The sequence below is a fragment of the Crocodylus siamensis genome, chromosome 1, assembly GCF_052110815.1.
Source record: "Crocodylus siamensis isolate JL-2025a chromosome 1, ASM5211081v1, whole genome shotgun sequence".
NCBI lineage: Eukaryota > Metazoa > Chordata > Crocodylia > Crocodylidae > Crocodylus > Crocodylus siamensis.
In genome coordinates, this window is record NC_143395.1 from 259,792,023 (window position 1) to 259,819,089 (window position 27,067).

Genomic DNA, 27,067 nt, shown 5'->3' on the forward strand with positions numbered 1-27,067 from the left:
AAGTTTCCAATTAGAGGAAGACAGTCACAGGAACTTCCATGGAGTCTAGATTCTTCTGTGCTCTCTGGGACCTCTTTAGATTAAGGTGTCAGGGAAAGAAAAATAGTCTGTTGAAAATTAAAAACTACACACGACCATTTTCATTCTAGCCCTACTAAGGTCTGATACTATCACTGGCTTACTACTGACACAGGCTGGATGCAGACAGATTACCTCTAGGTGAAAGGTTTCTGTCCCATTACTTTCTGTACTAGCCATTCTTCTTTATTTAGTAGTGTAACACAAGAAATCAGGCATGCTCTACAGACTTGGGTTTTTAAGGGAGTCTGACACACACATACTTCGCAGAGCCAGGTGGATCTTACGTCACTATGCAGGGTTGCAAGAGCAAATACAATAAAGGCTAAACAAGAATGATTTTAAAACATTTTTATTTAAATATTAAATAAAACACATCAATTAATCATTTTGGTGTAATTTCTCATTTTAACATAAGAAATAAAATGATTGTTCAGTCATGGTAAAAAATAAAACTATACATCTTAATCAAACCAATCACATAGTGTCTTTAAATATCCTATTGCATTGCAGTCTGCAGAACAGCACTGTCAAGAAATCTACAAAAAACAAACATTAAAAATGACCTCTTCTTGCTCCAGGAATAATTCCAAAGAGGTTATACAGCAATTGGAGAAGGAAAAAATACTATGAAAGTAAAGTGCTTGTCATTGCTTAGAACAGGAAACAAAAGATTGTTTCTGTGGCCTTTTGATCCATAGCATTAAAACAATGCAAATATTGAAGAGAAACAATTTTGCTTTTAAATGTGCTACCCCTTGTGAAACTGAAGGCAAAGTTGCTGCTTTCTGACAGGTTAGCTTCTTCTCAGCCTTCTCGCCTCACTCTTGCATGCAGTTTTTTCCCTCAACCACCTTGAAAATTCACATGAGACTTGGGCGTTTTTTCTGATGCAAGGTAACCACCATTTGGAGACCCAACCCCCTCACCTTGAAGTTTCCCCAGCACACAGCAGCAGTGGCAAGCTAGAGATACATCCATATGGACACACAGATAAAAAGATTATTTATGAAAAGCCACAGACATGGAGCTACGTGACACGTTTAACCCTTCCCCTCCCACCAATTAACCTGGTCAATCTTTGGCTTTTTTAAAAAAAATATTTTTTTAAATGTGTAATACTGCAGGTTGCAAGAAGCCAAGATAACTTGAAGGCACCCTGTGTCACACTAAAGAGAGGGGTCCTTTAAGCACTGAGATAGAATTAAACTATTTCCTGACATTCAATTAGTAACTTTTGACCAACCTGGTTCTCTACTTACTCACCTGCCACCAAAGTTTGACCCTGACCCCCACAAGTTCCTGTAGGGGCTGTGGTCTATTCTCCCCTTTATACCCATGTGTAACTTCCATTGATACCAACAGAAGTCATGCTCTGCCACAGTGGGAGTTTTACACCACAAAACTCAATATAAGCATATTACAAAATATAAAAAATAAGTAGTGTATATATTGTTTTCTGCTTCCTATTTATATAGATATACAGTATTAAAACCCATACATAAAAACACTTACCTAATCAAAAATCTCATTTTTGCTAATGTGTCAAACAAATAGAACAAAAAAATAAAACCAAAAAAAGAAAAACCCACACACCTAAAGATTGTGCTGTTTCACTCAGTTTAATACAGTTTTGTTCAGAAATAGCTGTACTCATTTAGAGTAAAATTCTGTTCTACCCTATTCTTTTTGTCTTTGTCAGTACAGGATTATAACCTCAATATTGCACATTTCCCCAAGAGTCAGTTCTATTTGGACCCTGATAATGAAATGCATTCAAACTTAATTAGCAGCGCAAATAAAATATGCAGCACTAAGAAATACCCCTCAGACAACTTTGAAGGCAACCCCTGGGGTGAGAGTGGGAGGCAGGGGGTAAAACAAAAACCATCCCCTTTGTCCCACTAATACAACTGTTTCTATCCCCAGTGCTTTTGCAGGAACATGAGAAAATATTATTTAAAAAAAAAGGTGGGGAGAAGAAAAAAGAGGGAAGAGCGAGCACAAGACAAAAACAGACATTCCTAAAGATTTAGAACAAACAATAAAAATACCCCCAGACACTATGCAATCTGGATCCTGATATCAGGGGATACATTTCCAAGAGATTAATTGCTTCTTTGCTAACAATTAGAATATTTTTAGCTCTTCCAGCCAATATATCAAGCAAAAATTTCACAGTTTTCATTTAAAGCATAAGTGTTTTTGGGGAGTAGGAGTTGTTAAAATAAAATAAGCATCAACTACATAAAAATAAATGGCAATGCTTCCATTTTTCCCTCCTATCACTGCATAATGTTGCATGCCACTATTTTTTTTAAAGAGGTAATCGTCTTCACAAACCCATAAACAAATATTGTGAAAAGGGGAGGCTCTGGTCCCTTCTTTGAAAAGCCTCTCCCCTGTTATGTCACCACAACTGACAGCTGTACTGCATAAAAGCAAAGCTGCGTTGGTCTGACTTGAATACAGTACCAAAGAGTTCTTCCCCGGCTACATGCCGCCCTGCCCCCACATGTCCCACCCTAACCCCTATCATTATTTTTCTTCAAAAAATGTTTTGTTTCTTTCAGTTTCTATTCATATTTGTTCAGTGCAAGAATAGTAGAAGCCAAAAGACATACATATTGCTTGTTTCAGTTCTATAAAGTTCTTAGCTTTCTGAGACAGCTTCTTCACATACTTCAAAATTTATTGCTTCCAAGAGTCAATCCTTCACACAATGCCAGCTAGCCATGGAACAATGGTGAAAGTCCTTTGCAAAAGAGAGGTGAGCTCTGTAGTAGCTGAAACTCTCATTTAACCAAGACAAAGTTCCCCAGCTGGTTTGAAGTGAGGTCCTCCATTTCACAGTCCACATGCTGCAGTGCGACTGCATCATAACCTGCAGACTGCACAGAGAAACTCTGCGGGTGAGAGAAGGTTGTGGCGATTGGAGAGACATCGCTGCTGATAAACAGGTGGGTGTCTAAAAGGTGAGCAGCTGAAGACACTGGTGAGACACTAAGCCCAAAGAGGTGAGGTTGAAGCAGCTGATGGTTGCCACCAAAGGCCAGTTCGAGGGAGTTTTCCCTTTGAAGCTCTGACAGCAAAAGGGAATTGGATGTTTTGCAGGTGCTAGAATTGTCAGAGGAGGGAACACAGTGCGCTGCAGACACCTGAGCAGGCTGGAACAACTGATGATGCTGCAACTGGAGCATTCTGAACAAAAAAGTCAAGAGGGAAGGAAATTAACACTTATTGCTTGGGAGTTCCAGGTTTTCTATGCAGCACTATCCCAACCACTTCTCAACTGTTTGGTTCATGTACAGTGGCTTGTACAGGTCAGTCACACCAAACGGAAATGTGGGAATCTTTGGGGGGGGGAAAAAAAAAATCACAACCGAATGATGTGCTCACAATTCATCAACTAAGGAACATACTATTCTAGTGACTAAGGATATTGGTGCTCAGTTTTCCATCTTGCTTCTATGAAAACTAAGAGTGGCCACCAAACATGAGATCTAAAGCCACTGGAACTGTGCCACATTTGTGGAATGCAACTTTTCCAGATCACAAGGCCCTATCTTCTAGCCATGGGAAAATAAACAGGAAAGAAGGAAAGCATCTATCCCCAAACAAAAACAGTGCTTGTGATAGGAAGAAATGATGTTTTGCCTTTGCATTATGCAGGGCTTCTCACTCCATAATTTCAAAACATTAGATTTAGACTCCTAGATTCCTGTGAAGCCACATGTCAGCATTACACAAACTGCACAAAGGCATAAGACAGGGGTGCTCAACCGCTGGCCCAAGGGCCAAATCTGGCCCCCGGCTCTGGGGCATTCAGCCTGCAGAACTCTCCATGGGTCCACGGGGAGCCCTGTAGACTGTTGCCCTATGCACAGGATCTGGTGAGCAGGGAAGTACAGTGCCTGATCCTGGCACACACGGTGTGGGGCCTCAAAGCCTGATGCCCATATGCAGGATCAGGTACAAGCAAGTGCAGGAACCTGGAGCATGATCTCCACATGCAGAACTGGGTGGAAGCAGTGCAGGATCCTTGGGTCCCAATACTGGCACACAGGGCTAAGTGGGGACAGCCCAGTCTGGATCTGGGCCTGTAGGCCCAATCATGGAACACGGAGTCCAATCCCACTCACAGATCAGCCCTGTGCCACTCATTTGGCCCGCAGAGCCAACAGGCTGAGCATCATTAGCATAAGGGATGTTACGAAGAAGTCAGAGTGGCCCATTTGCTGTCACAAAGCAAGAACCAGGAAAAGAACCTTTCAGCCCTAGCCCTCAACCTCTTTTTCCAACTACCGGACAATAACCTCATTTCCTAAAATGAAAATACTGCAAAAAACAGGCTACTTTAAAGTACAAGTTCAACAACTGTGTATCACCTGCTGCATAGTTGAGAGAGCAACATAAACACATTACATATCAGTGCCATAATTGGACTGGGCCCTGTTGCCAAATGGACACTCACCTCTGCTGTTGGAGCACCTCTTCGAGAAGGCTTCTGCTCTCTCGGCTGCTTCCCCCACTGCTGTACATGCAGGTGTTCTGCTGTGAATGCTGGAAAGGGCTCATGCCATTTCGTGCTGCCCGAGCTGATGAGGATTGACAGACCTGACGAGCAAAGCCTTTGATTTTATTCAGACCAAGGAAGCCTTTGGCTCTAGCACTCTTCCGTAACTGCTGTCTAAATGCTTTCAAGCCTGTGGGAGACAAAGGAAACAAGCCCTTTTTATTTCTCCTCAATAAAGCTTTGCAACTGGGTGCTAAATAACTCCCTTTGTGAAGCAGCAGTTCCCAACCTGTCTGAGCAGCCATGTTAAGTCTACTACAGTGAGACCTAGGGCAATACAGACAAGATTCCTGTCCGTTCACATTCACCTACACACCCTACTCATGAGCAACAAAGCTCATGCAAATACAAGGCTGCTCTGGGGCACCTCCTGTTCTACTATTTTCTGACATGTGCAGAGCTAAATAGGAGGAAGGCAGCAATTTCATACTGGTTCATTATTAAAGTAAAGAAGTGGGAAGCCTAGAATACCTAGCGCAGAAATGAGAAATGCTACACTAACACATGGAACCACTTGGGAAAACACTAGCATAGGTGGCTTATTCCTGAAATCACTTTTAATGCTCTAGTTTTATGGTAACTGGTGCAACAGGAACTCCCAAATGCCACTCTACGTTACTACTTGGAAATGTGTGCCTCTTCAACTATAGAGCAAGAAAGGAATTACCTTGAGTTAATGAGGTATCAGATGCTCGCCTTCCTTCCTGGAAGCTGAGAGGCAGCAAAGCAGCACCTCCCATACAGCCCTGAGCTTGCAACACTGGAGTATCGGACTGAGAAGTCAGAAATGGCGATGTCATCCTGGCTGTGGCTGGGTTACCTGTCATTACTTGATCTGCCAAACAGCTGCTCAGAGCCACCGGGCCCTCATTTGAAGATGAAGTTAGGCAGCTGTCTGAACTTGTTCCCTCTGTGGGGCTTGCTGAAGAAGAAATGACTATACCTACAGAAGGGAAGGGAGGAAGATCAGCGAATGTTTCTGAAACAAGCAGAGGAAGAAACAAAAATTTCTTATATCTCTCCCTGTACACTGCAACCAACCACAGCTGTCAGACTAGAACGATTATTCCAGAACAAGGGTGGCCAGTTTGCAGCATGCACACTGCAAGTGGCACAGGCAGCAGCACAGGGCAGTGTGAAATTTAGGCCCTGGGGCCATGTCCAGATGAGTGCTACATACTACATGGTCAGGTGTTCTCCACACTGCAAGGGAGCAGCAGCAGCACAAGGGTTTGGTTTTTTTTTAACCCCTGGATATCCAGAGGTCAAAAAACAAAACAAAACAACCCCATGCAAAAAAAAAAAAAGCAGAGCGGTGCATGCCAGCGCAGCATGTGCTGCTCAGAACTGGAGCCTGGCTGGCCGGAGCCACACTGTGGCTGCCAGACAGGCTCAGAGCAGCAGGACCACCGCTGCTGCAGCCTTTGCAGGACCCTGGGTACAACTGCTGGGGCCAGCCAACTTGTTGGCCCTTGTCTCCCCTACCCCACTCAGGGTAACCTGTCACACACCAGAGTACATGTGGCACGGGTGTTCCCTAGGGACAACTAGCAGCAGCACAAGTTGCAACACCGTTAGTTGTCCCTGGGAAATCAAACGTCCATGCTAACCTGGACACAGCCTGGAAGTGCAGCAGTAGGCTGTGTGTAATCTAGGGCTATAACTCTGTTACTTTGGGGCAGGAGGGAGAGTTACATCAGGACCTGATCCTGCTCTAACAGAAGTCAATGGCAACACTGAAGTAGAGTCGCACATTCACCAAAATCCACAGGACCTGGGATTTAACTTGATCTAAAAGGGCATGGCTTAAATTAAGTACACTTCACTTTCAAAATACATGGGTACTAAATGGCTACGTCTTTAAGAATTTTCAAAAGCTGCATACATTTAAAGAAAGAAATAACTGGAGAGTGCATAGAACAGATGAGTCACTGTTTGACCCCTTCTATCTTAAGTCAGCATAGCTGCAAAACTAGCATCTACTGACATTTGCTGTGTCCTGGCTTCTACTAGGATGGTCACAGCAGTCCACTCAGTTTGTACCTCAGAGACCTTCTCCCCTGAAGGACTTACATGGAGGGGTATGTTGGTAGAAATGAGTAGTGACTTCAGCTAGCGTGTGCCTCCTGCTGGTGTTATTGGGAATATGAAGGGGGTTGTAGGCTTTAATCTCCTCCTCCAGGTCTTTCTCCTGTCTCACTTCCTCGCTAATGGTGGTTTCCAGAAGGCTGTTGGGAGAGATGGAGCGATTCCTGAACAAACCACTGAAGCTGGGATCTACAGGAAAGAACACTGGCTGCAAAAAAACAATACAACATAGAAAATTAGCAAAGAGCCATTTATTTATTTCTATGAAAACAGTCTCATTATTTGTTTGTGCTTTGCAGGGCCATGTACCAGGCCTTTATTATGCCTACTGTTAAAAGGGTATTATGGCACTATACATCTGAATGTTTAACGAAATGAAACTGAGAAGCAGAACAGCTGGAGGTAAAACCTTTGTCATGTCAAATTAACTGAATAAGAACACCTGGATGATATTTAGCTGAAAGCACCAACCTGTAATGGATTGTTCATGTCACAATCCATTTCTCCCTGCAAGGATGACTGAATCAGGTTCTGAGGTTGCTGGTAAAGCAGAGATGATCTCAGGGATTCACTTGCAAGACTGTCCTGAGGCATCTGAAGGCAAAAAGATATAGGCAAGATATGAGATAAACCGCAAATCCTATCAATTTTTCAAATATTACTGGCACATTGGGTATCTATATGTCCTCCACCCAAGCTTCTCAGAGCATTTGGCAAAAATTAATAAGTGTACCCTTAAAACACAGAGGTAGTGTTCTCTGTCCTAAATGGGGAGCTAAAAGAATAAAGTTTAAGAAAACAATCAGAAGTGACAATGGAAGTATGTGGCAGAGGTGGATATAGAATCCAGACCTCCTTATTCTCCACTGTGTCAGGCTGAGGACACCCAGATCACCTTCTTTTTTGTTACTGAGTCCCTTTAAGAAATCAGGACTGGCTCATGAAACATCTGATTTGCATTCAACAAGATGTCAGAAGCAGCTTGTATTTCTGAAAGGACAAATTTCCAATCAGAAGCCTCATAACTTAGCCCATTATTGACCAGCACTGGAGGGAGACTATTCTTTGGACTGTGACCTACAGAAAGTTACTGTGTTAGGAAATGGGCCATTAGTATTCAATCAACCTCCTGCTGAAGAACAGCCTGCCATGTCCTCTGGGTACAGGACAGAAAGATTAAACTGACTCAGAGGACCCTTATGGTCACACCTTGTAGTTTCCTGTAATATTATGGGCAAAAGCATTTGATGAATAAAATTAAATACAGCAAAGGAGAGAATATCAACAGTACAAAGGTTTACAGTAGACTGTATTACTTCAATGTTGCTGAGCTCCGAACTCCTTGGCCTTTGCCGACGGCCAGTCACTGGACGATTTGACACCTGGCTGCTTCGGTACTCCTTGAGGCGCTCCAACAGAAGGTAATAAATTGCGGCAAAATGATTGTAGCTGCTGTTTTGTAGTGACTAGAAGATGTGAAAAGGATGTTTAAACTACAGATAAACCACCTTTAAAGAACATAAAGAGCAACAACAGGGCAACTAATTTTCAAAACATCATCACATCCAATAAGTAAACAATGCTGAGTAGCTTCAACTCAAGGTAAATCTTTAAGCATATATGCATGAGCGGAGGTGTGGTTAACCTCTTGCCCTTTCCTGAGGAGCCAATTTCCGTGCAAGCATTGTCAGCAACTATTAGCACTCTGTTAGTCCCTGAACAAGCATCTAAGGGACACAAGTATTTCATACCAGTGGAATGACCTAAAGCTCACCTCAATTGTTCTCTGTTTGTCAATACCAAGAGCCTGCATGATTCCAAGAACCTGCTCATTATAGTCTCCCAGATTGGAGTTGTAGTTCTGCACGGAGAAGGACAAAGACTGCTGCTGCTGAAGAGAAGGGTCTGCTTGCATCCACTTGTGCTGCTTTATCTGGGCAATGGTAATTCGTTTGGTTGGGTCCACAACCAGCATCCGTCGAATTAGTGTTTCACAGTCTGGACAAGTGGGGGGAAAAAAAGCCATTAACAAGTGGTAAAATTAAGAATCCAGCCACTCACAAGAAGCTTCTAATTATTTTATAGCTGTAGTTTACTGCTTATAGAAAGTTTATTCAGCTTCTTTGCATCTAATATCTATGAAGATGTGTAGTAGAGGTTCTAATCAGCTGATGCAGGTCTGACTATGCAGATACTGAAAACTGCATAAGCAAGACCCTAACATCAAAAACACTAACCAAGCCCATATAAATTTCATAACAGCAATGTCGCTGCAAGAAGTGACATTATAAGAAACCTACAGTTCTTAAGCAGCCTTTGGACTTTTGCCTGGAAGCAGTGCCAAATTCAGACCAGTGCTAAGTGGGTGCAATTCTATAGATGATTAATCCATTTAAAATAGGGCTGAATGTGGCATAGAGCCTACTAATGCTACAGCATATTATTGTTTATTTGTGAGTAATAAAAAATCTGCAGCAGTTTAAGATTAAAATTGGTTAAGAGGTAAGGTCCAGATCACAATAGTATCCCTTAAGCTTAAAGGGAGAATTAAGTGTAGCTGTATAAATTATCGGAGGAGTTAAAATACACTTCACAACAGACATCAGTTCTTTTTAACGGTCTTGTAAAAATAAAATAAACTCAATGTAATGATAGGTCTCACTGCTTCTGATCTTCTCAATAGCATATGTCACATTTTAAAATATACTCCTTGTGCCTAGTTAGAATACCATGCTCGACTTCATTAACACCTTTTTTGGTGTTTATTTTTTTAAAGGTCATTTCCTCAGCTAGGGTATGGATGAATCATCATTTTAGCAACCCATACTGATATTCTAAGAAAGGAAAAGGTAACTGTTTGGGTGTATGTTATGTAACAGATATACGCTATGCTACAAGTACAGTAAGAAAGAAACTGTGCTTGAAAGCCACAAGAGAGACAAAGTATTGGGCAACTGCATGAAAGATAAAAAGAAGAAAAGATGCTTATGCAAGAAGATTATTCATCACCCTCCTGCTAGTAACCCCTTTTCTAGTGCCAACGTTCTAAAAATGTACCTTGGGACATGAAGTAGGGGATGCGGAATCGTCCCTCCAGCACTCTTTGTCTCAGGGTTGGCAAATTGGGTCCATCAAAAGGGAGAGAACCACAGACGAGGACATACAGCACCACACCAAGGCTCTGTCAACAGAAAACGACACAAGCACATAAGTCACCAAAGAATAGGTAGCAGTCATGAAAACCCAGTGTTAAACAAAGCATAAAAACAAGAACACTGTGGAACCCAAAGCTTACCCAGATATCAAGATGAGGGCCTTCATATTCCTTGCCTTCAAAAACCTCTGGAGCTGCATAAGGTGGGCTTCCACACCAGGTAGAGAGGGGTTCTCCTGATTTGTAGAAGTTTCCAAACCCAAAGTCTGAGGGAAAGCAAAAATCCAGAGTAAGACTTCTTTATTACATACCACGTTAATATTTTAAAACCAAAGGGGAAAAAAAGGGAGGGAGAGTGGATTTATTTCATGGAGGATCTTTGCCTAGCTTTTTTTTGGTTTTTTTGCTTGGAAAGTAGATATAATTCAGAGAAATACTGAGCTTAAATCTTTTTTTAAATTCACTTATAGGATAATCCAGTTGTCACACTGGAGAAGTAACATTCAGTAATATATCATGTTTTCCATGGCTTATACAATGACTATTTAACTGTCTTACCTGCTAACTTGATGTTCATGTTGGCATCTAAGAGGAGGTTCTCAGTTTTGAGGTCTCTGTGCACTATGTGATGGCTGTGACAGTATTCCACTGCTGAAAGGATCTGCCAAAACTTCTTCCGAGCTTCACTTTCACTTAAATGCCCATTGGAAGTCAAATGATCTGCAGGATCATATCAATAAGCACAAGAATTAAACACAGATAAGGTTAAGTTTTCATTATCCTGAAGAAGCTGCATTCACTTCTTGGTATTTGATATCCAACTAAACATTAATACCCTACATGAATGCCAGCAATAAGGGAATGCTTTCTAAAACTAAAAGAACTATTATTTGTGGAAATGGGAACTTACCAAACATTTCTCCATTTTTTGCAAATTCAGTAACAATATAAAGCATGTCCTTTGTCTCCATAACCTGTCAAGACAGAAGGGAGGTCATGTTACTAAACCAGATCCCTGAAAACAGTTGGATGGGGGGGGGGGGAATGGAGGGGTAGAATCGATAACTCGATAACTTATCAGTGCTACTATCTACAACTATTGTAGGCAGTAAAGGCATCACAGTACTCCTTCCATATAAGATGCAATTCAGAAAGATAATTTTTTTATACCCCTAAACACACAAAATTGCTTCCTACATTTCTTTTTCTTCTCTCCCCCATGCCATCTAATTTCCATAAAATAGATTAATAAAGTATTTCAATTTTATATACCATTATGGAACCTTTTTTGTTGCTGCACTGGTAAAAAAGTAGTCGTAATTGAAGCAATCAGCATAGATCATTCCAGGACACAAAGTTTAAAAACAGGCTGCCAAAATTCAAGGACCTTCTACGAAAGACTAGCACGTACGGACAGCAAAGCTGATATTTACACTCAGAAAAAAAACCTGACGAGGCAATATCAAATACCCGAATCCCACTTGCTACTGGATATGACAAAAAACCCCGGAAGATGATAGCTCTGCCTGGCCAGCAACAATAGCATGCTGTTTGTGCAACTGTATTGTTCGATATGTGTTGATAGCAACTGTCAATAAGCAGTCAAAAGGTCATTTATTGATCTGGCATTGATTTAGTTTTAAAAATGTGTTACTAGTTTAAATCTTTCTGAAAGATTTGCTATAAGTTAGCTAAAATACTGAACAGCTAGGTGGTGAAAATAATTGCATTCTTTGCTCCTAAGGTAGTATAGTTTATAAAACATTAGTAACCAAGCAGATGTCAATACTCCATACATTTTCAAACTTCTACAAAAAAAAAAAGAGACAATGCCTGGGGTGCCTTTCATTCTTCTCTCCATGTACAAACATAATATAATGAAAAAAATAAATAAAATAAGGAGAAAAGGAAAAGAGGTTTCCAGTTAAAACAACAACAACAACAACAAAAACCCAAAGAAAAGTATTCTGGGAAAGTTGCCAGCTGAACAAAAACGAGATGCTGTGCTGAAACTAAAACAATGACGAAATAGAACAAGAACACACACCCTACACTGATATGTCATTTCATTCCATCCCTACTTCTCAGACTCCACTGAACAGGTAAAGCAGCAACAACAATGAGAAAAAGAAAATTCAACTAACAAGAAATTTTGATTTGCTACCCATGTCATGTTTGGTTAACTGATTTGGTTCAACAACATGAAATTTTAAACTGATTTTCTAAAGCGTGGTAACAGCACATTCACTTGCATTGTTTCACCAAAGTGAAATTACCAATAATATTACAAAGCATCTTTGTACCCTGAACTGTCCTATGGGCAACAGTGACGTCAGGCACTAACCATCAAAACAAGAAGTATTTGGAATATAAATGTCAAGTACTCTTGGTGTGCCAAGCTCTTTAAAAATAATGCTTCACTGAAGTACCTGCCTTACTGGCTCTTCTACCTTACATGTTAATTACAGCTTTCCAAGAGTCCTTTCTGATAATGGCACTTGCTACTTCCCACCGAATTCCAGACCTGCTGCTCGATTTCTTAATCCAGTCACCTGTCCCTCTTCCCTTCACAAGTAGACCCTGACTGATTGCGATATCCCATCTTTGCAAATCCCCACGGCACTATTTAAGATGATTACAGGGAACCTGCACCAAATGCCAATCAGAGCAAGTATTTAGTATTTGCACAGCAGCCCTTGCTCACCAGACAGCTGTGATCCTGTTTTCTGTACAATGCTATTTTGTATATAAATATGTACTGAAACACAACTGAACAAAACTTTAAATAAATATATGTGCAGAAAAACATAGGAGAACATTTTTATCAGGTTCCAAAACTAACACAAGTGGAACAAAATAAATTTATTTTCTGAGACTTCTCAAGATATTTGAGTTCTCTTTTAAAAGTGTGTAACAGAATTTTCATTACATTTACAAAAATTTTTAAAAGCTTTCCATTTATGATGTACATGAGGGGCAGACAAATGTATATTACTTTATGTACTTCATAGACTTACAGCCTTTAAACAAAGCTAAAAATGTATATTTAGCTTCACAAATAAAACAGATTTAGGCAATCAACTAAAGTTTAAAACAATTACGGAAAAAACCCAGCGAGTTTACCAATGAAACACAAATAGCCAATAACTTCAATCTGAAACTAACCGGGCAATTCTGACCAAATGCTCTTTAATATTTAAAATTAAAAACCACCTCAGACAAACCGTACTGTAAGTGTTCAAGGAACACTAAAGAAACTTAAAAACAATGCGTATTTAATTCTCTTTTAAATGCTTCAGAAATGCGAATTCCTTCCCTGCAAACATCTGATTTAAAACCACGTGCAAGATAAGTTCAGTAGCAACTAAAGCCATGGGAGACAAGTACATCTAATATGCATGCAGGGATCAGAACAGATCTCTTACCTGATAAAGCTTGATAATGTGAGGGTGATTCAAAAGCTTCATTATCTGAACTTCTCTATAAATTTTCTCAAGGTTGCTTGGGTCTAACCTCGTTTTGTCTATAATCTTTATTGCAACCTGCAGATTTAAAAACATAAATCCAGCCATTTACTTCAGCTGCCAGAATCTTTCACAGTACAAATACACCTTTAAAAACTTCAGGGCTACAAAACAGATTTCGCTTCTTGCAAACTGCAGTATGTTTTATTTTCTTTACACCCTGTGCAAAGAGCCTACATGAGGGAAAGAACAGAACTGCAGACATCAGCGCTTACTCAAGACACAGCCGAGGAATATCACTCATCTCCTGCTGATGCCCAACAGTTTCCTCCCATCTATTTTCTCCTACGCTGTCTGGTTCGATTTGGAAACCTGTCACCCAGTCCAGTTCACAAACCCACCAACAAAACCAATGTTCATCTGGATTTTAAGAACGTGCAGAACCGGCCTCTTCTGAACAGCTCCCGAATTTTGTTAATGAAATCAGGTGCGCCTCCCGTCTCCACAGGGCACTTTTTTATGCTGCCTTAAACTCCAGAACTGGCTTTAAATTTGCAAAGCACCAGACAACTCTTCAAAAAGCCCCAGGGGAGGGGGTTAAACAATTCAGCCCCAGAGAAGTAGGGCTAGAGGGGACTGAAGTGTCACAACACAGGGCTGCATGTCCAACTTGTTTTACCTTCACTGGGGCTCCCCTAAAATGCAGAGTCCCCCTGCTCCACCAAAAGCCGCCGTGTCACTGGGATTTGTGGGATGGAGCCAGGCTAGGATTCTGTATGCCTTTACTGCAAGAGGAGAGCTTGCCTAGCCCCATCCCTTACTGCACAGGGTAGCGTGTCTAACCCCATCCCTACTGCACAGGGGAGCTTGCCTAACGCTGTCCCTTGTAGCATAGGAAAGCCTGTCTAACCCTTTCCCTCCCCTATCCAACCTGTCTTGCATGGGAAAGCCTAACCTCATTGCTTACTGCATGGAGGAGTTTGTCTAACCCTGTCCCTTACTGCATGGGGGAGCCTGCCTAACCACGTCCCTTATCTGCCAAACCCCAGTCTTGCAAGGGGGTAAGCCAGTCTAACCCCGTCCCTTAGTGCACAGGGGAGTTTGTCTAACCCTATGGAAGAGCCTGTCTAATCCCATCCCTTACTGAATGAGGGAGCCTGCCTAACCCCAACCCCTGTGGCAGGGGAGTACCTGCCTAACCCCAGGCTTGCATGGGGCAGCCCACCTAACGCTGTCCTCTAGGGGACAAGGGAAAGCCTGTCTAACCCCATCCTTCACCTGCCTTACCCCAGTCTTGTAAGAGAAATGAAAGCCTGTCTAACCCCGTCCCTTACCGCGCGGGGCAGCCTGCCGACCTCTACCCCTTATGGCACAGGAGCGCCTGCTTCGCCCCAGTGTTTCATGGGGGAGCCTGTCTGACCCCATCCCTTGCCGAATGGGCGACCTGCCTAACCCCAGGCTTGCACCGTCCCACCTCGCAGCGGGTGCAACCCCGCGGCTGCCCCAGTCCCAGCCCCACCTGCGTCTTGGTGACCCGGTGCCGGGCCAGCTTCACCACGGCGAAGTTGCCTTTGCCCAAGGTGTGCTCGATGTCGTAGAAGCCGACGCGGAGCGGGCGCGGTGCGGCCGGGCCGTACTCGGACATGATGACCATGGCTCGGGCTGCCGCCGGCGCGCGGCCACTGCCACTGCCCTGCTCCGCTCCTCCGCGCGAGCTCCCCGCGCGCCCGCCCGCCCGCGTGTGAGTGTGCGTGTGTGTGCGAGGTGCGAGCGTGCCGGGATCGGGGAGCACGAGGGATCCCCCCGCCGCGCGCCACACGCCCGCCCCCCTCTGCCAGCCCCGCCTCCTCCTCCTCCTCCTTCACCCCCCCGCCCTCCAACGCCGAGCCGAACCCATTGACGTCACTTTGACGCCAGCGAGACGCGCGCCCCGAGCGCCCAGCCGCTCGAAAGAGAGCGAGACAGCCGGGCCGTTGCCAAGAGACCGGGCGGGTTCTGACGCGCAGGGGCCGAGGGAGCTGTCGCCCGGGAGACTGGGGGGCGGTGACGTCAGGGCCGAGCCGGAGGGGGGGGCGGGGCTGGCTCGCTTCCCCCCTGTCCTCTTCTCAGCCCCCAGGGCCTGGGCGCCACGTGACCGTCTCGTCAGCCCGCCGGGCTCGCCCCCTGCCGGCGCAGCTGCGGAGCTGCTGAATCCCCGGCCTCCCGGAGCGCTCGCCCGCCCTTAACCCCCTGCGTGCCGGAATGTGCTTCAGCTTGCACCCGCTGGCTGCCGGAGCCCAACCACCACCACCCTCCGCAGCCTGGGGCATTAACCCGCTCCCTGCCACAGCCCAGCCACACACACCCACCCAATCTGGGGGCATTAACCCGCTCCCTGCCACAGCCCAGCCACACACACCCCAACCTGGGGGCATTAACCCTCTCCTTGCCACAGCCCAGCCAGGGCACTACCTGCACCTCCCTCTCACCAGAACCAGAGGCATTAACACTTTCCCTCCCAATTCCCCCCCCAAAACCAGGAATATGAACCCGCTCCCTGACTGAGCCCATTGCCATCCCTTTCTCCTGTGAGGGGCTTTCTCCAGCCATTGCCCCCTGCCCTCCCCACCATGAGGAACCCCAGCCCTGAGCAGTCTCCAGCACCTACGGCCCAGGCAACGCTGGCAGGGGCTGTGGAAGGGTGGCCCGGAGTGGTGGGCCTGCCCACCCTGCTAGGGGCCCAGTGCCATGCAGGGCAGGGTCAGGCACATGTGAAACAAAGGAGGGCTAGCACAGGCCCCCGTGTGCCCGATTCCTTGTGGCATTCAAAAGAAAGGAAGAAAAAAACAAGGTTTTTCTCAGGGAAGGGGGCAGCAGGACACATCCATGCACCACCTTCGCTGGGGGTGATGGAGGTCAAGTTTTTCTGGCTGGTGCTCCCATCCCCTTCCCATTCAAGTGCCACCCCCGTCCCCGTCCCCATCCCATCTGATCTGCTGCTCGCGGCTCCGTCTCATGCCCTGCCCCAGCTGGCCAGGGCAGCATCTCTTGACGCCCCTCCGCTAAAGGGCCCAGGGCAGTCACCCTGCTCATCCCCCCTTACTACGGCACTGGCAGTCGGTGCAATAAAAGAAACTGCACAAAAGCCTTGCAGTCAATCGCAAAATAGGTCTAAAACCCAAATAGAGCCTCAAAAGTTCACGCCGTGCACCCAGGGCTGCCCACCCAAGTGACTCCAGCAGCAGCTGCTATTTCATTTGGTCTCCCCTTGCCAGGGCTGTGTACAGAGGAGCACTGGCCTTTGGCAAGGAGCCAGGTGCCCAGTGACTGAACTTAAATGACAGAGATGAGAAACTAAAGCAAGAGCCTTCCTCTGTAAACCAGCGGTGTCACGCCAGTTTACGGAAGGACAGGTCTAAGCCTGCAATGCTCAGCCAGACTGTGTGCACAAGAGCAGCTGGGCAGTACTGGGACCATACCGTCCTGTCCTGTATGCACACGGACTGGGACCACACTGTCCTGCCCTGTATACATACCTGTTTGCTTTTGGGTTCACTCAGTAAAACGAATGGGATTCTTGTCGCTGGCTACAGTACAGATCCATTGCTGGGATCAGAGGTCAGACCTACATACAGCTCAGGAGAGCTTTCCAGGCAGCTGCATGTTGTTATCGTTTAATACTGTGACACGGTCCTTTTAAAGGACAACCACATTTAGGACGTGTTTCTCCTTAAGCACTGGAACGGTAAACTCAGTCTACACCTTCAGGCCAAAAATGAAACCTTCAAGCTTTGTCTGGCCTTATGAATATGCTCAGTTTGCAGGTCCCTGACACACTGTTCCTCTACTCTGTTACTGTAGGGTCTGGAAAAGGATGAAGATAAAACAGATGTGGGAGACACATAGTCATGCAGAGCTGGGAATTGGGGCCTGGAGATTCTAATCAAGGCTCTAATATTGACTTGCTGTGTGACCTTGGGCAGATCTCTCCATCTCTGTACCACACTGTAACAGGGTAATAATATGTACAGACCTCAAAGGATATTATGAGGATCAGTTAATGCTTTCAGAGGCTCACATGAAAAACATGGTACTGTTTACTACTATTGTTATTATTAAGCTAACACTCAATTCTCAGTGGAGCTCCAGAGGAGGACATGACGCATAAACAGCCCATACAAAGGCAACTGTATGTGAACAGTGCACCAGGAGTTATAAAAAATATTACATTAATAATGGTTCCTTTGCTGTAGTGGGATTTTCCTCCCCTTAATTATAGTTGCTGATATTATTTTTTTTAATTGAATAAGTGTTTTCAACTAGCAAACAGAACTGATATTTTCCAGAGAACACGTAGGAATGACAGGCTCAAAGTTAGCATATCAAAAAAAATCATTTAAAAAAAATTACCCCAATGGGAAGCTGAAAGCGAGATTTCATAGAAATCTTGAGGTCCTTGTGCAAAAAGCTGACTCTTCTTTGCCTGACACCTTGTAAGGGGTGGAGGCCAAGTGAGTGTAAAACGCTGCACTATGTGCAAGAGGAAAGTCAAGCTGTCTGAGAGGACATTCTGACATTACTTCTAACTGGGCTGAGGAGCACTGCTGTAAAGCGTGCCCCATCCACTTGCTCCCCAACCCTGCACAAAAATACATGACTTAGCTACAACTTGAGTGCAGCTGGGCATGCACCAGTAAGTATGCCCAGATTTCCTGTTTAGTGTGACAGTTATACCAGCATAAAGGTGATTGAACTGGTGGAGTTCATTCCTGTGCAATACCTGTATTGCTTTCAGGGCTGCTTTAACTCTGATACAGTCTCTTGGTGCAGAGGAAAATCCCCATGAGGAGGATGCCAGGAAACACCTAAGCCATGGGAGGTCTAATTCCAATGGGGAAATAGGGATTCTAGGAACAAGGGCATGCCTCAGTACAGAGGCCCAGGCTCTTCTCAAGGATGCTCCTGGGGTTTTCCTGGCAATAGAACACATAGCTTTTCATGCAATCTCTCCCCCTTAGGGGAATGGCTTGGTGAAAGCTTCTGGGGTAGTCCTCCCTCCCCAGCTTGCCCACAGAAAGGAGTAAGCCATTCTTTAACTGTTTAGTTAAATGGCTTCCAAAGCACTTTGCAAGGATAACAATCTGCCTCTCCCAGAAAGGAAGAAAGACTAAGACCAGTTTCATTATGGCCAGTCTCCCCTAGAGGCAACCTAGCTTGTTACTTACTGTAGGGTTGGTCAATCTTTATTCCCATTCATAAGTTCCTCATTAAAAAAAACCAAAGCTATCAATATGTTCGTTTTAAAAATAAACCGTTTCCAGGAGTGGCAGGGGAAACGGTGCTGAAGTCAACAGGGTTTTGCCCGCTAACATCAAAGTGGAAATTGGCCTATAAAGTATAAGTATTACATGGATTTTCTTTAAGGAGATTTAGAGAAATTGGATAAATTACAAGAAAAAGAAAGTTAAGTAAATGAGTAAAATTTAGGTTAGTCTTTTATAAAGTCACAGGAAATCACTTGATTAAATGAATGAATATCTATTTATTGTACAACCAAAGGGCCTCTTTGAAATTACTTCATAGGACTTGTTCCATTCCAATTATTTAATTTTTTTTTAATTTAAATGCTGGCATCTGCTTACTGCAGCACTGTGAACTTATTCTAAAATATATTTTATGCTACTGGAATGTCACTGGATTCTGTGTTATATAATTATCACCACAACAACTGTCTTTGTTATGGTTGCTTATGACATTTCATAATGGTGCGATGACATAATGCTCTTAACTTATCCTGAACGAGAAACTCTTCAGAGCATAAAACAGGGCTGTGCAACTTTTATGAGGTAGGCTGCACGCTACACAGGCCACGCCAGTGCAAGCCATTCACCTACTGTTGCACCATGTCTGCAAGAACCCCAGCTTCACCCTCAACTCCTTGGCCACAGGCTCCCCTGCTGCACTACACTGCAGAGGTACCCCAGAATGTGGGCTACCCTGACACCGTGGGCTGCACCACCCCACCCCACTCTGCCCTGAAGTGGGGCAGAAGTTGGAAGCCAGAGAAGGGAGGAGGAACCCAGAGACCACAGCTACTGCTGCAACCACAGCAATGGCAATGGGGAGAGCAGCAAATGGATGGGAGCCCAGGGACTGCAAATTAACACCTCACCAGCCACATGTGGCCCGTGAAATATTATTTGGACAGCACTGCTTTAGAACAATCTTCAGCCTTAGTCCTTATTTAGAGTCATAAAATAACTGTATTTAATGAACACTAGTAGGTAAATTGGGACTTCAGGTTTGTGGGGGGACTCCAGGTTACAATATTTAGAGCTCCTAGAAATGGTTTACATTTGTTTTCCTGATGTCTGCCTGTACATAAACCAAAAATAAAGACATTTCCCATCCCAAAGACTTCAGGATCGGGCTATTATAGTCATAAACACTTCCCTACCACATTTGCAAACCTAACATTGCAGCACCCTGCAAGGGGATGAGAAGCTGGCAATAAAGGAATGAAGTGATTATTTTAAAAGAGAAACTGGGCCAGCTTAGTTTCAGTGCCAAGGCTAAGTGAAATTCAGGATGCAAACAATCATGACTAGCGAATTGTAATTTAGATTTTTAAATACTTTCAGACATAACAACCAAAAGTGTTGTTAGTAACAGGGGTTGGTATACATAACTAATATGGCAGCATCCCTTGAAATCTGAGTTGAAGCCTGTTTTAGCTTACAAAGGCCACATCCATACTTGCACTTTACTGCAGTTGACTAATTAGCTCTGCAGTAAAGCATCACAGTCTACATGTGCAATACAATTAGGGCACAGTAAGTTAATTAACTCCATCATAGACTAGTACTGTTGGGGACAGTACTATCCTACAATGGAGTAGTTACATGAACTCATATACATGTATAGATTATGACCAGGGCTGGCTGGGTCACAGGGGTGCTACAGTGCGGAGGCTGCCTGCTGCCTAGCCCCATGCTATAGCACTCTCAGGCCCCATCCAGCCCCAACACTGCCTGAAGCCACCACTGGGAGCCCAGGGCTGACCCCCATCCTCCTGCCACCCTGGAGCTCACAGTGCTTCAGTCCCAGGATGCACATGAAGGCATTGTGCCTCGGAACAGCTGACTCCAACACAAACTGCGCCAAGGTTTATTTCTGCAAACTAATTGCACATGCAGATGCACCCAGAGAGAGTGAAAGACACAAAGCATCCACCTTTTCAGCTGAAGTTCCTGAGAGCTACAGCTGCCCAGCATCTCTGAAAATCCAGCTCTTAAATATCCTAAAAACATATCCTCCCAAAGGACTTGATCAAAGGAGAATTAGGGAGCCTTTGGAGCTGAGCAACTGCAAATTTAATTTTCATTATTATTATTTGCCTAGTGCCCACAGACCCCAACCAAAAGCAGAGCCCTTGTGCTAAGTGCTGTACAAACGAATAGGACGGAACAGCTATTGCCATAAAGAATTTATGAACTAAACCCCCTAGGCTGGATGAATGGTGTGGGGCTGGTGTGTGGGCTTGATCTGGCCTTCAGGGCCATGCCATCTGCAGTAATTAATGCTGCCACCTGTCTCCTGCTCCACCCCAGGGAGTCCCATGGGCTGTATCATGGTCACTCCTGATGTAAACAGATGAGACAAAGGATAAGAGAAAGTCAGTGCTATTATCCCCACTGTACAGACTGGAAACAGAGGAGGCCCAGAGAAATTAAGGCTAAATCTGCACAATGAACTTAACTGCATGCAGCAGCAGACCCTCAATCCATGTTCTGTGTGGACAGCCCCCTTGTAGCACAATAGCCACGTCTGCAGTGCTGCTGGCTGGCTAATTAGCCTGCCTACAGTACATTGCTGACTTGGCTCTACTTCTGCTTCAAGAGGCAGCTTGTGTGGAGAAGTACAAGATGCCTCAAGGTGCTGCTGCCAGGGCTAGTAAGATTACTGAGTACACATGGTCCAAGTGGCTTACCCCAGCTCGTGCAGGAAGTCTACAGCGAAGCTGTGGCTGAACCTGTTTGTCCCAAGTCTTGGTCCAATGTCTTAACCTCAAAGTATCCTCAAACTCTAATTTTGTGCTTACCTTATGTATAACTTAAGTCAGTTTACAGCTAGTAAAGCAAGATATATATTTGGTCTGCCATAAGCTTTACAACAGTAAACCGGCTCAGATGATTTTACATTGCAAATCAAAGTGTGTTGAGAGACAGTAGCTCATTATTTTGTACTAATCTTCCAATTCCAACAAGAACATGGACTGAGGAGCTGGTCAAACGTCACCAACCAAGCTTCTTTGATATGACAAAGAGTTTGAGTTGGACTGATGGGTGGTGTTGTTAAGGGTTCTTCTTATACTTTTCTGAGGCAAATGTGTTCCAATTGCAATGCCTCTGGGTTATCTTTTTTGTTGTATATGGCAGAATTGTTTAACAGCGCAAGGCCTGTCAAAGGCTTCAAGTAAAAATAAATCCAAATAAAAAACAGATAGCAAGCTAGACTCGAGTGAATTCAAATGTATTGGAAAGGGAAGCTGAAAATTCATTTAATTAGGGGCTTACCACCTGCTAAATCATAGCCTCCCTCCTTGTTATCGTTAAAAATCACTGCTGTATATGTGAATTAAAGCTGAAAATTATTGGTTCTCCCATTGCTTATAGGGAGGGCTGGGTGAAGGCAAAAGAGATTTATAGACCAGCAGGCTGGGTGAAGGGAGCTGATGAGAAGAGAGAATGCAGGGACTGGAAATCACAGGCAGCATGAGGCAGCCAGGAAGCAGTGGGAGTGAAGGAATCCCCCTGACAGACAACCTAATGCAGCTGGGGAAGGAAATCCTCTGATGCAGCTAGAAGCAGGGGAGCAGGGACAAAGAAACACTCAGTTGGAAGGAGCTGGTGTTTCCAAAAAAGGGGAAGCTGCACTTGGAACAGGAACAGCTTCCAGTGTGGAGGAAGCCCTGCTGAGGGCACATGGTAAACTAGGAATCAGGAGACAATGCAGAAGTAGGCTGGGTCTCCCTGCCTTGCCTACCAGGTGAAATGTGAAGATTTCCTAACACTTGGCACAAGCCTTATAAGTTTGGGTTCTGCGAGGCAGAGCAAGGGCTCTGCATTCATGTCCTCCTCATATGGTGTGTGGAGGTTTTGTGAGGTGCTGTGTCTCCCTGGGGTGCATGGGCAACTGGTGCCTCCAGTTGTCACAGGGGGACCCCCACCCCAGTGGCCAGTCAGCGACCATGGCCAATTGTGCCAACGGGGGGGTCCCCCTGTGACAGGTCACATGCACCAACCTGGAAGCAGCTTTCCCGCTAAGTTGGCTCTAAGAGGAAACATCGCCTGGAAGGGCCAGCGGTGCACCTGGAAGGGCCAGCAGCACTTCTCCTGGCACCCCCACTCCTGGCTGGTGCTCTCAGGGGGGGCACCAGTGCTCCTGCCTGCCCCCCCACCCATCGCCTAAGCAGGGGACGCTGGCTGTGGGGGGTGCAGCAGCGCTCTCAGGGGTTGCACATGCACCCCCGTGCACCCGCTACGCATCACCACAGCTGGGGTGGGGCTTCCTTGCTCTCTGAGATATCTGCAAGTGTAGGCTTTCCTGGTCAGAACCAGCCCACTAGAAAGGCTGGGAATACCATCAACAAACTCCATAGCAGGCTGCAAAAAGGGTAGAAAATCTTCAGTCAGCAACCAGCTGAGTGCAGAGACTATGATCCCCTATAGCAGTGGTCACCAACGAGTGGATCTCAATCCACCAGTAGATCTCGGAGCCTGCGGAGTTGCTCTGAGGTGGGGGGGGCGGGTGCTGAGTGCCCATGTGCATGCATGTGCATGCCCCAGCCCAGCAGGTCAGTCCGTGGGGAAGGGAAGGGGCAGGGGCTAGATTGAGGCCCCAGTGCTGACGGACAGTGCCACAGAAGCAGGAACAGGGGTAAGTTGAGTAGGGCCCTGGCCAGGGACCTACCGGGGAGGCACACCTCTAAATAATTTTTCCTCCCTCTGCTTCTATCTGCCCCCCTCCCCCCCCCCCCCCGCCACTTTCCTCCCTACAGGCTTACCTGCTGGGCTGTTGTAGGGTGGCAGCAACACATGGTAGATCTTGTATTGCTTTTAAATGCCAAAGATGATCTCTTATTTAAAAAGATTGGAGACCACTGCTCTACAATATTCTGATGTAGTGATTGTTCATATTTTCATGCCACAAGACATTGCCTTGGAAGCCCTGGAGACTCCCTTCATCCCAAACTACGGATAACACAATACAGTAGCAACACATTTCCCTTTCTGACCCAAAAATATGTCTCGAGCCTGAGCTGGAGAGCCAATTCTAGGAGTAGGAGAATAACTCAGCCTTTGTACAGTTCAGATCTGGAACTTCCATGGAAACCACTACTTGTGACTTGATCCTGAAGATGCAGTGAATTCAGTAGAAGTAGGAATGGACCTTTAGGTCTATTGTGAGGGAACTTTTAGCAATGTGGACACGTTAGATGGGAAATGGATTAGTTTTATTTTAATTGATATATTTTTGGGCCACCAAATGCCTTTTAGGTGGTAACAGCTTTCAGTCACTGTTGTGCTGGATCTGAATTAATAACCTATTGCCTGAGCTGACCCCTTTGCCCTCCTCTACTACAATTCAAGTGACTAACTTTTAACTCTACCTTTGCAAAAATTAAATGAGAGCCTTACATGTAATGCATTTGTTTTTGAGATTTGTTTTGCTTTTCTGCTGTTTGAAATGCAAACGTTATTCTTTTCCTGGTGTCCCAAGTAATTATTTGTTTCTATCTGCCTGTGTGCCTCACCCTGACAAGTTGGTAAGTAAAGACTGCTTTGAACAGAGTATTAACAGCACTATTGTATTTAGGATACCGAACCAAATCATGAAATCCTCTCTTCCTGTTGCTCATTTGAAAGATGAGAGAAACAAAATGCAAGTCACATTGGCATCAAGATGCTTGTAGTACTGTTATTCCACAGAGAATACCAGATATATCCACCTATTGTCTGAGACACTAATAAGGGACCTGAGTGAACAAGCAAGTTATGAAAACAGGTATCCGTCCTTAGAGATTAATAGGATATTTGTGTCTGATATTTCCTGTACCATAGCACAGATTGTTTGTGCTGATGGACAAGCAAGAAATATGATATTTCAGAAAAGGGAAGGACCATTACAACATGCTTTATTGTCCTTCTCTGGCAGAACATATTAAATTAATTTTCCATGCATCTCTGTACATAAATTTCCTATAACTGCTATTATGTCAAATGCACTGTAATCCATCCTCTCCTGCGTCAGCTGCATTGTTGTAATCCCCGTCCTCCTATGTCAAGAAAACTATAATCCTCCTCTTACGTTACATGTGAGCCTCATCTCTGACTTTTGCAATAGCACTCACCCAAAGTCAAAGAGAAGCAACAGCATAGCCAAAGCTCTAGTTTCCAGTCTGGGATTGCAAGAAGGCTGCTTTTTTTAAGATAAAAAAAGATGAATGTATTTTACACTCACAGGAGTAAGCATTCTGTGTTCCCAGACTTATTGAAGATTTACTATATCTGCAGGACATGAAACAGCAGAATGTCCACATGGCACTGAATCATGCATCATGCGTTATTACACCCATACACAGCTCACAGGGTGTGACTTCAGGTCAACAGAATACTGGTAACTCTTTATGTGACAACTTTCTAAAAGTCTGCTCCTATTGGGCACAATCCTGCTCTCCCATTGGAATTATTGGGATTATTCATGTGAGGAACAGAATGTAGCTTTTGGACCCAGAGTTTGCGAATAAATTACTTTAAACATTATTTATTTTCAAATACGTATACAGGGGTTGCTTTACAATCTGTGGGTTTGATCCTATAAACAATTTCATGTTCAGGGAAAGCTACTCACATATGTGTGGAAACAGGAGGTAGCTACCAAGGAGAAGTATACCTCCCTGGCTCGCACTTGCAGGGAATCAGGAAGGCCAAAGCAGGATTAGAACTTAGGCTGGCAACAAAAATTAAGAACAACAAAAGGTCCTTCTTCAGGTACATAGGGAGCAAAAGGAAGGTGCAGGGTAGCATAGGACCTCTACAGGACAAACTAGGGCAACTGGTGACAGAGAGGGGGGACAAAGCTGAGTTCTTCAATGAGTTCTTTACATCTGTATTCCTTGACACAGACCAAGACAATCTCCCAATTGGATCACAGATAGACATGGGAGGGATACCAGCCCACCAACTGTTAGTGCAGACTTAGTGAAGGGGCACTTGGAGGGGCTGGATGTGTTCAAATCAGCAGGCCCAGATAAACTTCATCCAAGAGTGCTGAAGGAATTGGCCAGTGTCATAGCAGAGCCGCTGGCATGACTGTTCGAGCACTCATGGTGCTCCGGTCAGGTCCCAGAGGGCTGGAAAAGGGCCAAAGTGGTCTCTATTTTCAAGAGGGGGAGGAGGGAGGAATCGGGAAAATATAGGCCAGTTAGTCTCACCTCTATCCCTGGGAAAACTCTGGAAAAAGTTGTTAATGATCCCATTTATGGGAGCCCACCAGGGGAAATAATGGTGAAAGGAAATCAGCATGGATCCACTGCAGGTAGATCCTGCCCAACTAACCTTTCATAGTTTCATAGTTAGTAGGGTCAGAAGCGACCTGAGCAGATCATCAAGTCCGACCCCCTGCCATGGCAGGAAAGAGTACTGGTGTCAAATAATCCCAGCAAGGTGATTGTCTAGCCTTGTCTTAAAGACATAGCAGGGGGTTGGATTGGATGATCTGCTCAGGTCCCTTCCAACCCTAGAAACTATGAAAACTATGAATCTATGAAACTATGAAACCCCCAGGGTAGGAGCCAGCACCACTTCGCTTAGAAGTTCGTTCTAGATCCTAGCCGCCCTGAGAGTAAAGTAGCACCTCCTGATGTCTAATCTGAATTTACCCTCTGCCAGCTTGCGACTGTTATTTCTAGTCACTCATGGTAGTGCTCGGGGGAACAGGGAATCCCCCAATGCTTAGACACAGGAGTTGTGGTAGATGTCATCTACCTAGACTTTAAGAAGGCCTTTGATATGGTATCTCATTCTGTTCTCATAAATAAATTGACAGGCTGTGATGTAGATAATTATATGATCAGGTGGGTAGCAAACTGGCTTAGGGGTCACACTCAGCGAGTGGTGATGCATTTGATATCAACCTGGAAAGATGTGGGCAGTGGAGTCCCGGAAGACTCGGTCCTTGGACCAGTGCTATTCAATGCCTTTGTCAGTGACTTGAACAAGGGCATGGAAAGCACCCTGTTCAAGTTTGCAGATAATACCAAATGATGGGGTAAAGTTAACATACCAGATGGTAGGGAATGGGTCCAGGTGGATCCGGACAGGTTGGAGAAATGGGCAGAATGAAATAGGACGTAGTTCACCGAGGGCGATCCAGGATGACCATGACAGGCTCAGGAAATGCAAAACAAATCTCAAAAACAAATGCATTACATGTAAGGCTCTCATTTCATTTTTGCAAAGGTAGAGTTAAAAGTTAGTCACTTGAATTATAGTAGAGGAGGGCAAAGGGGTCAGCTCAGGCAATAGGTTATTAATTCAGATCCAGCACAACAGTGACTGAAAGCTGTTACCAACTAAAAGCCATTTGGTGGTCCATTGTACTTGACCTTGGTGAGGCTGCAGCTGGAGAACTGTGTCCAGTTTTGGGCTCCACAGTTCAGAAGGG

General features: G+C 44.8%; 1 protein-coding gene across 1 annotated transcript; it reads right to left on the minus strand.

Annotated features, from left to right (window-relative positions):
• Window positions 1-414: 414 nt before the first annotated feature.
• On the minus strand, window positions 415-15,173 carry SIK1 (salt inducible kinase 1). The gene is made up of 13 exons (XM_090061551.1): window positions 14,880-15,173; window positions 13,322-13,438; window positions 10,807-10,870; window positions 10,455-10,616; window positions 10,038-10,162; window positions 9,800-9,923; window positions 8,517-8,740; window positions 8,059-8,208; window positions 7,214-7,336; window positions 6,728-6,950; window positions 5,322-5,597; window positions 4,553-4,784; window positions 415-3,279 (listed from the first exon to the last, which is right to left on the minus strand). Exons 1-13 carry the CDS (start codon window positions 15,012-15,014, stop codon window positions 2,874-2,876), a joined length of 2,361 nt encoding a protein of 786 aa, XP_089917677.1. The 5' UTR covers window positions 15,015-15,173; the 3' UTR covers window positions 415-2,873.
• Between the last annotated feature and the right edge of the window lie 11,894 nt (window positions 15,174-27,067).

Bases quoted from the DNA above. Each gene is read 5' to 3' on its own strand.
- SIK1 (XM_090061551.1), bottom strand. From the start codon at position 15,014: ATGGTCATCATGTCCGAGTACGGCCCGGCCGCACCGCGCCCGCTCCGC. The intron at 10,617-10,806 runs GTAAGTTCCCAT...ATGATCCTGCAG, and splicing joins AAAAAATGGAGAAATGTTTG to ATCATTTGACTTCCAATGGG. The intron at 5,598-6,727 runs GTAAGTCCTTCA...TCCCTTCTGTAG, and splicing joins CTACCAACATACCCCTCCAT to GTATAGTCATTTCTTCTTCA.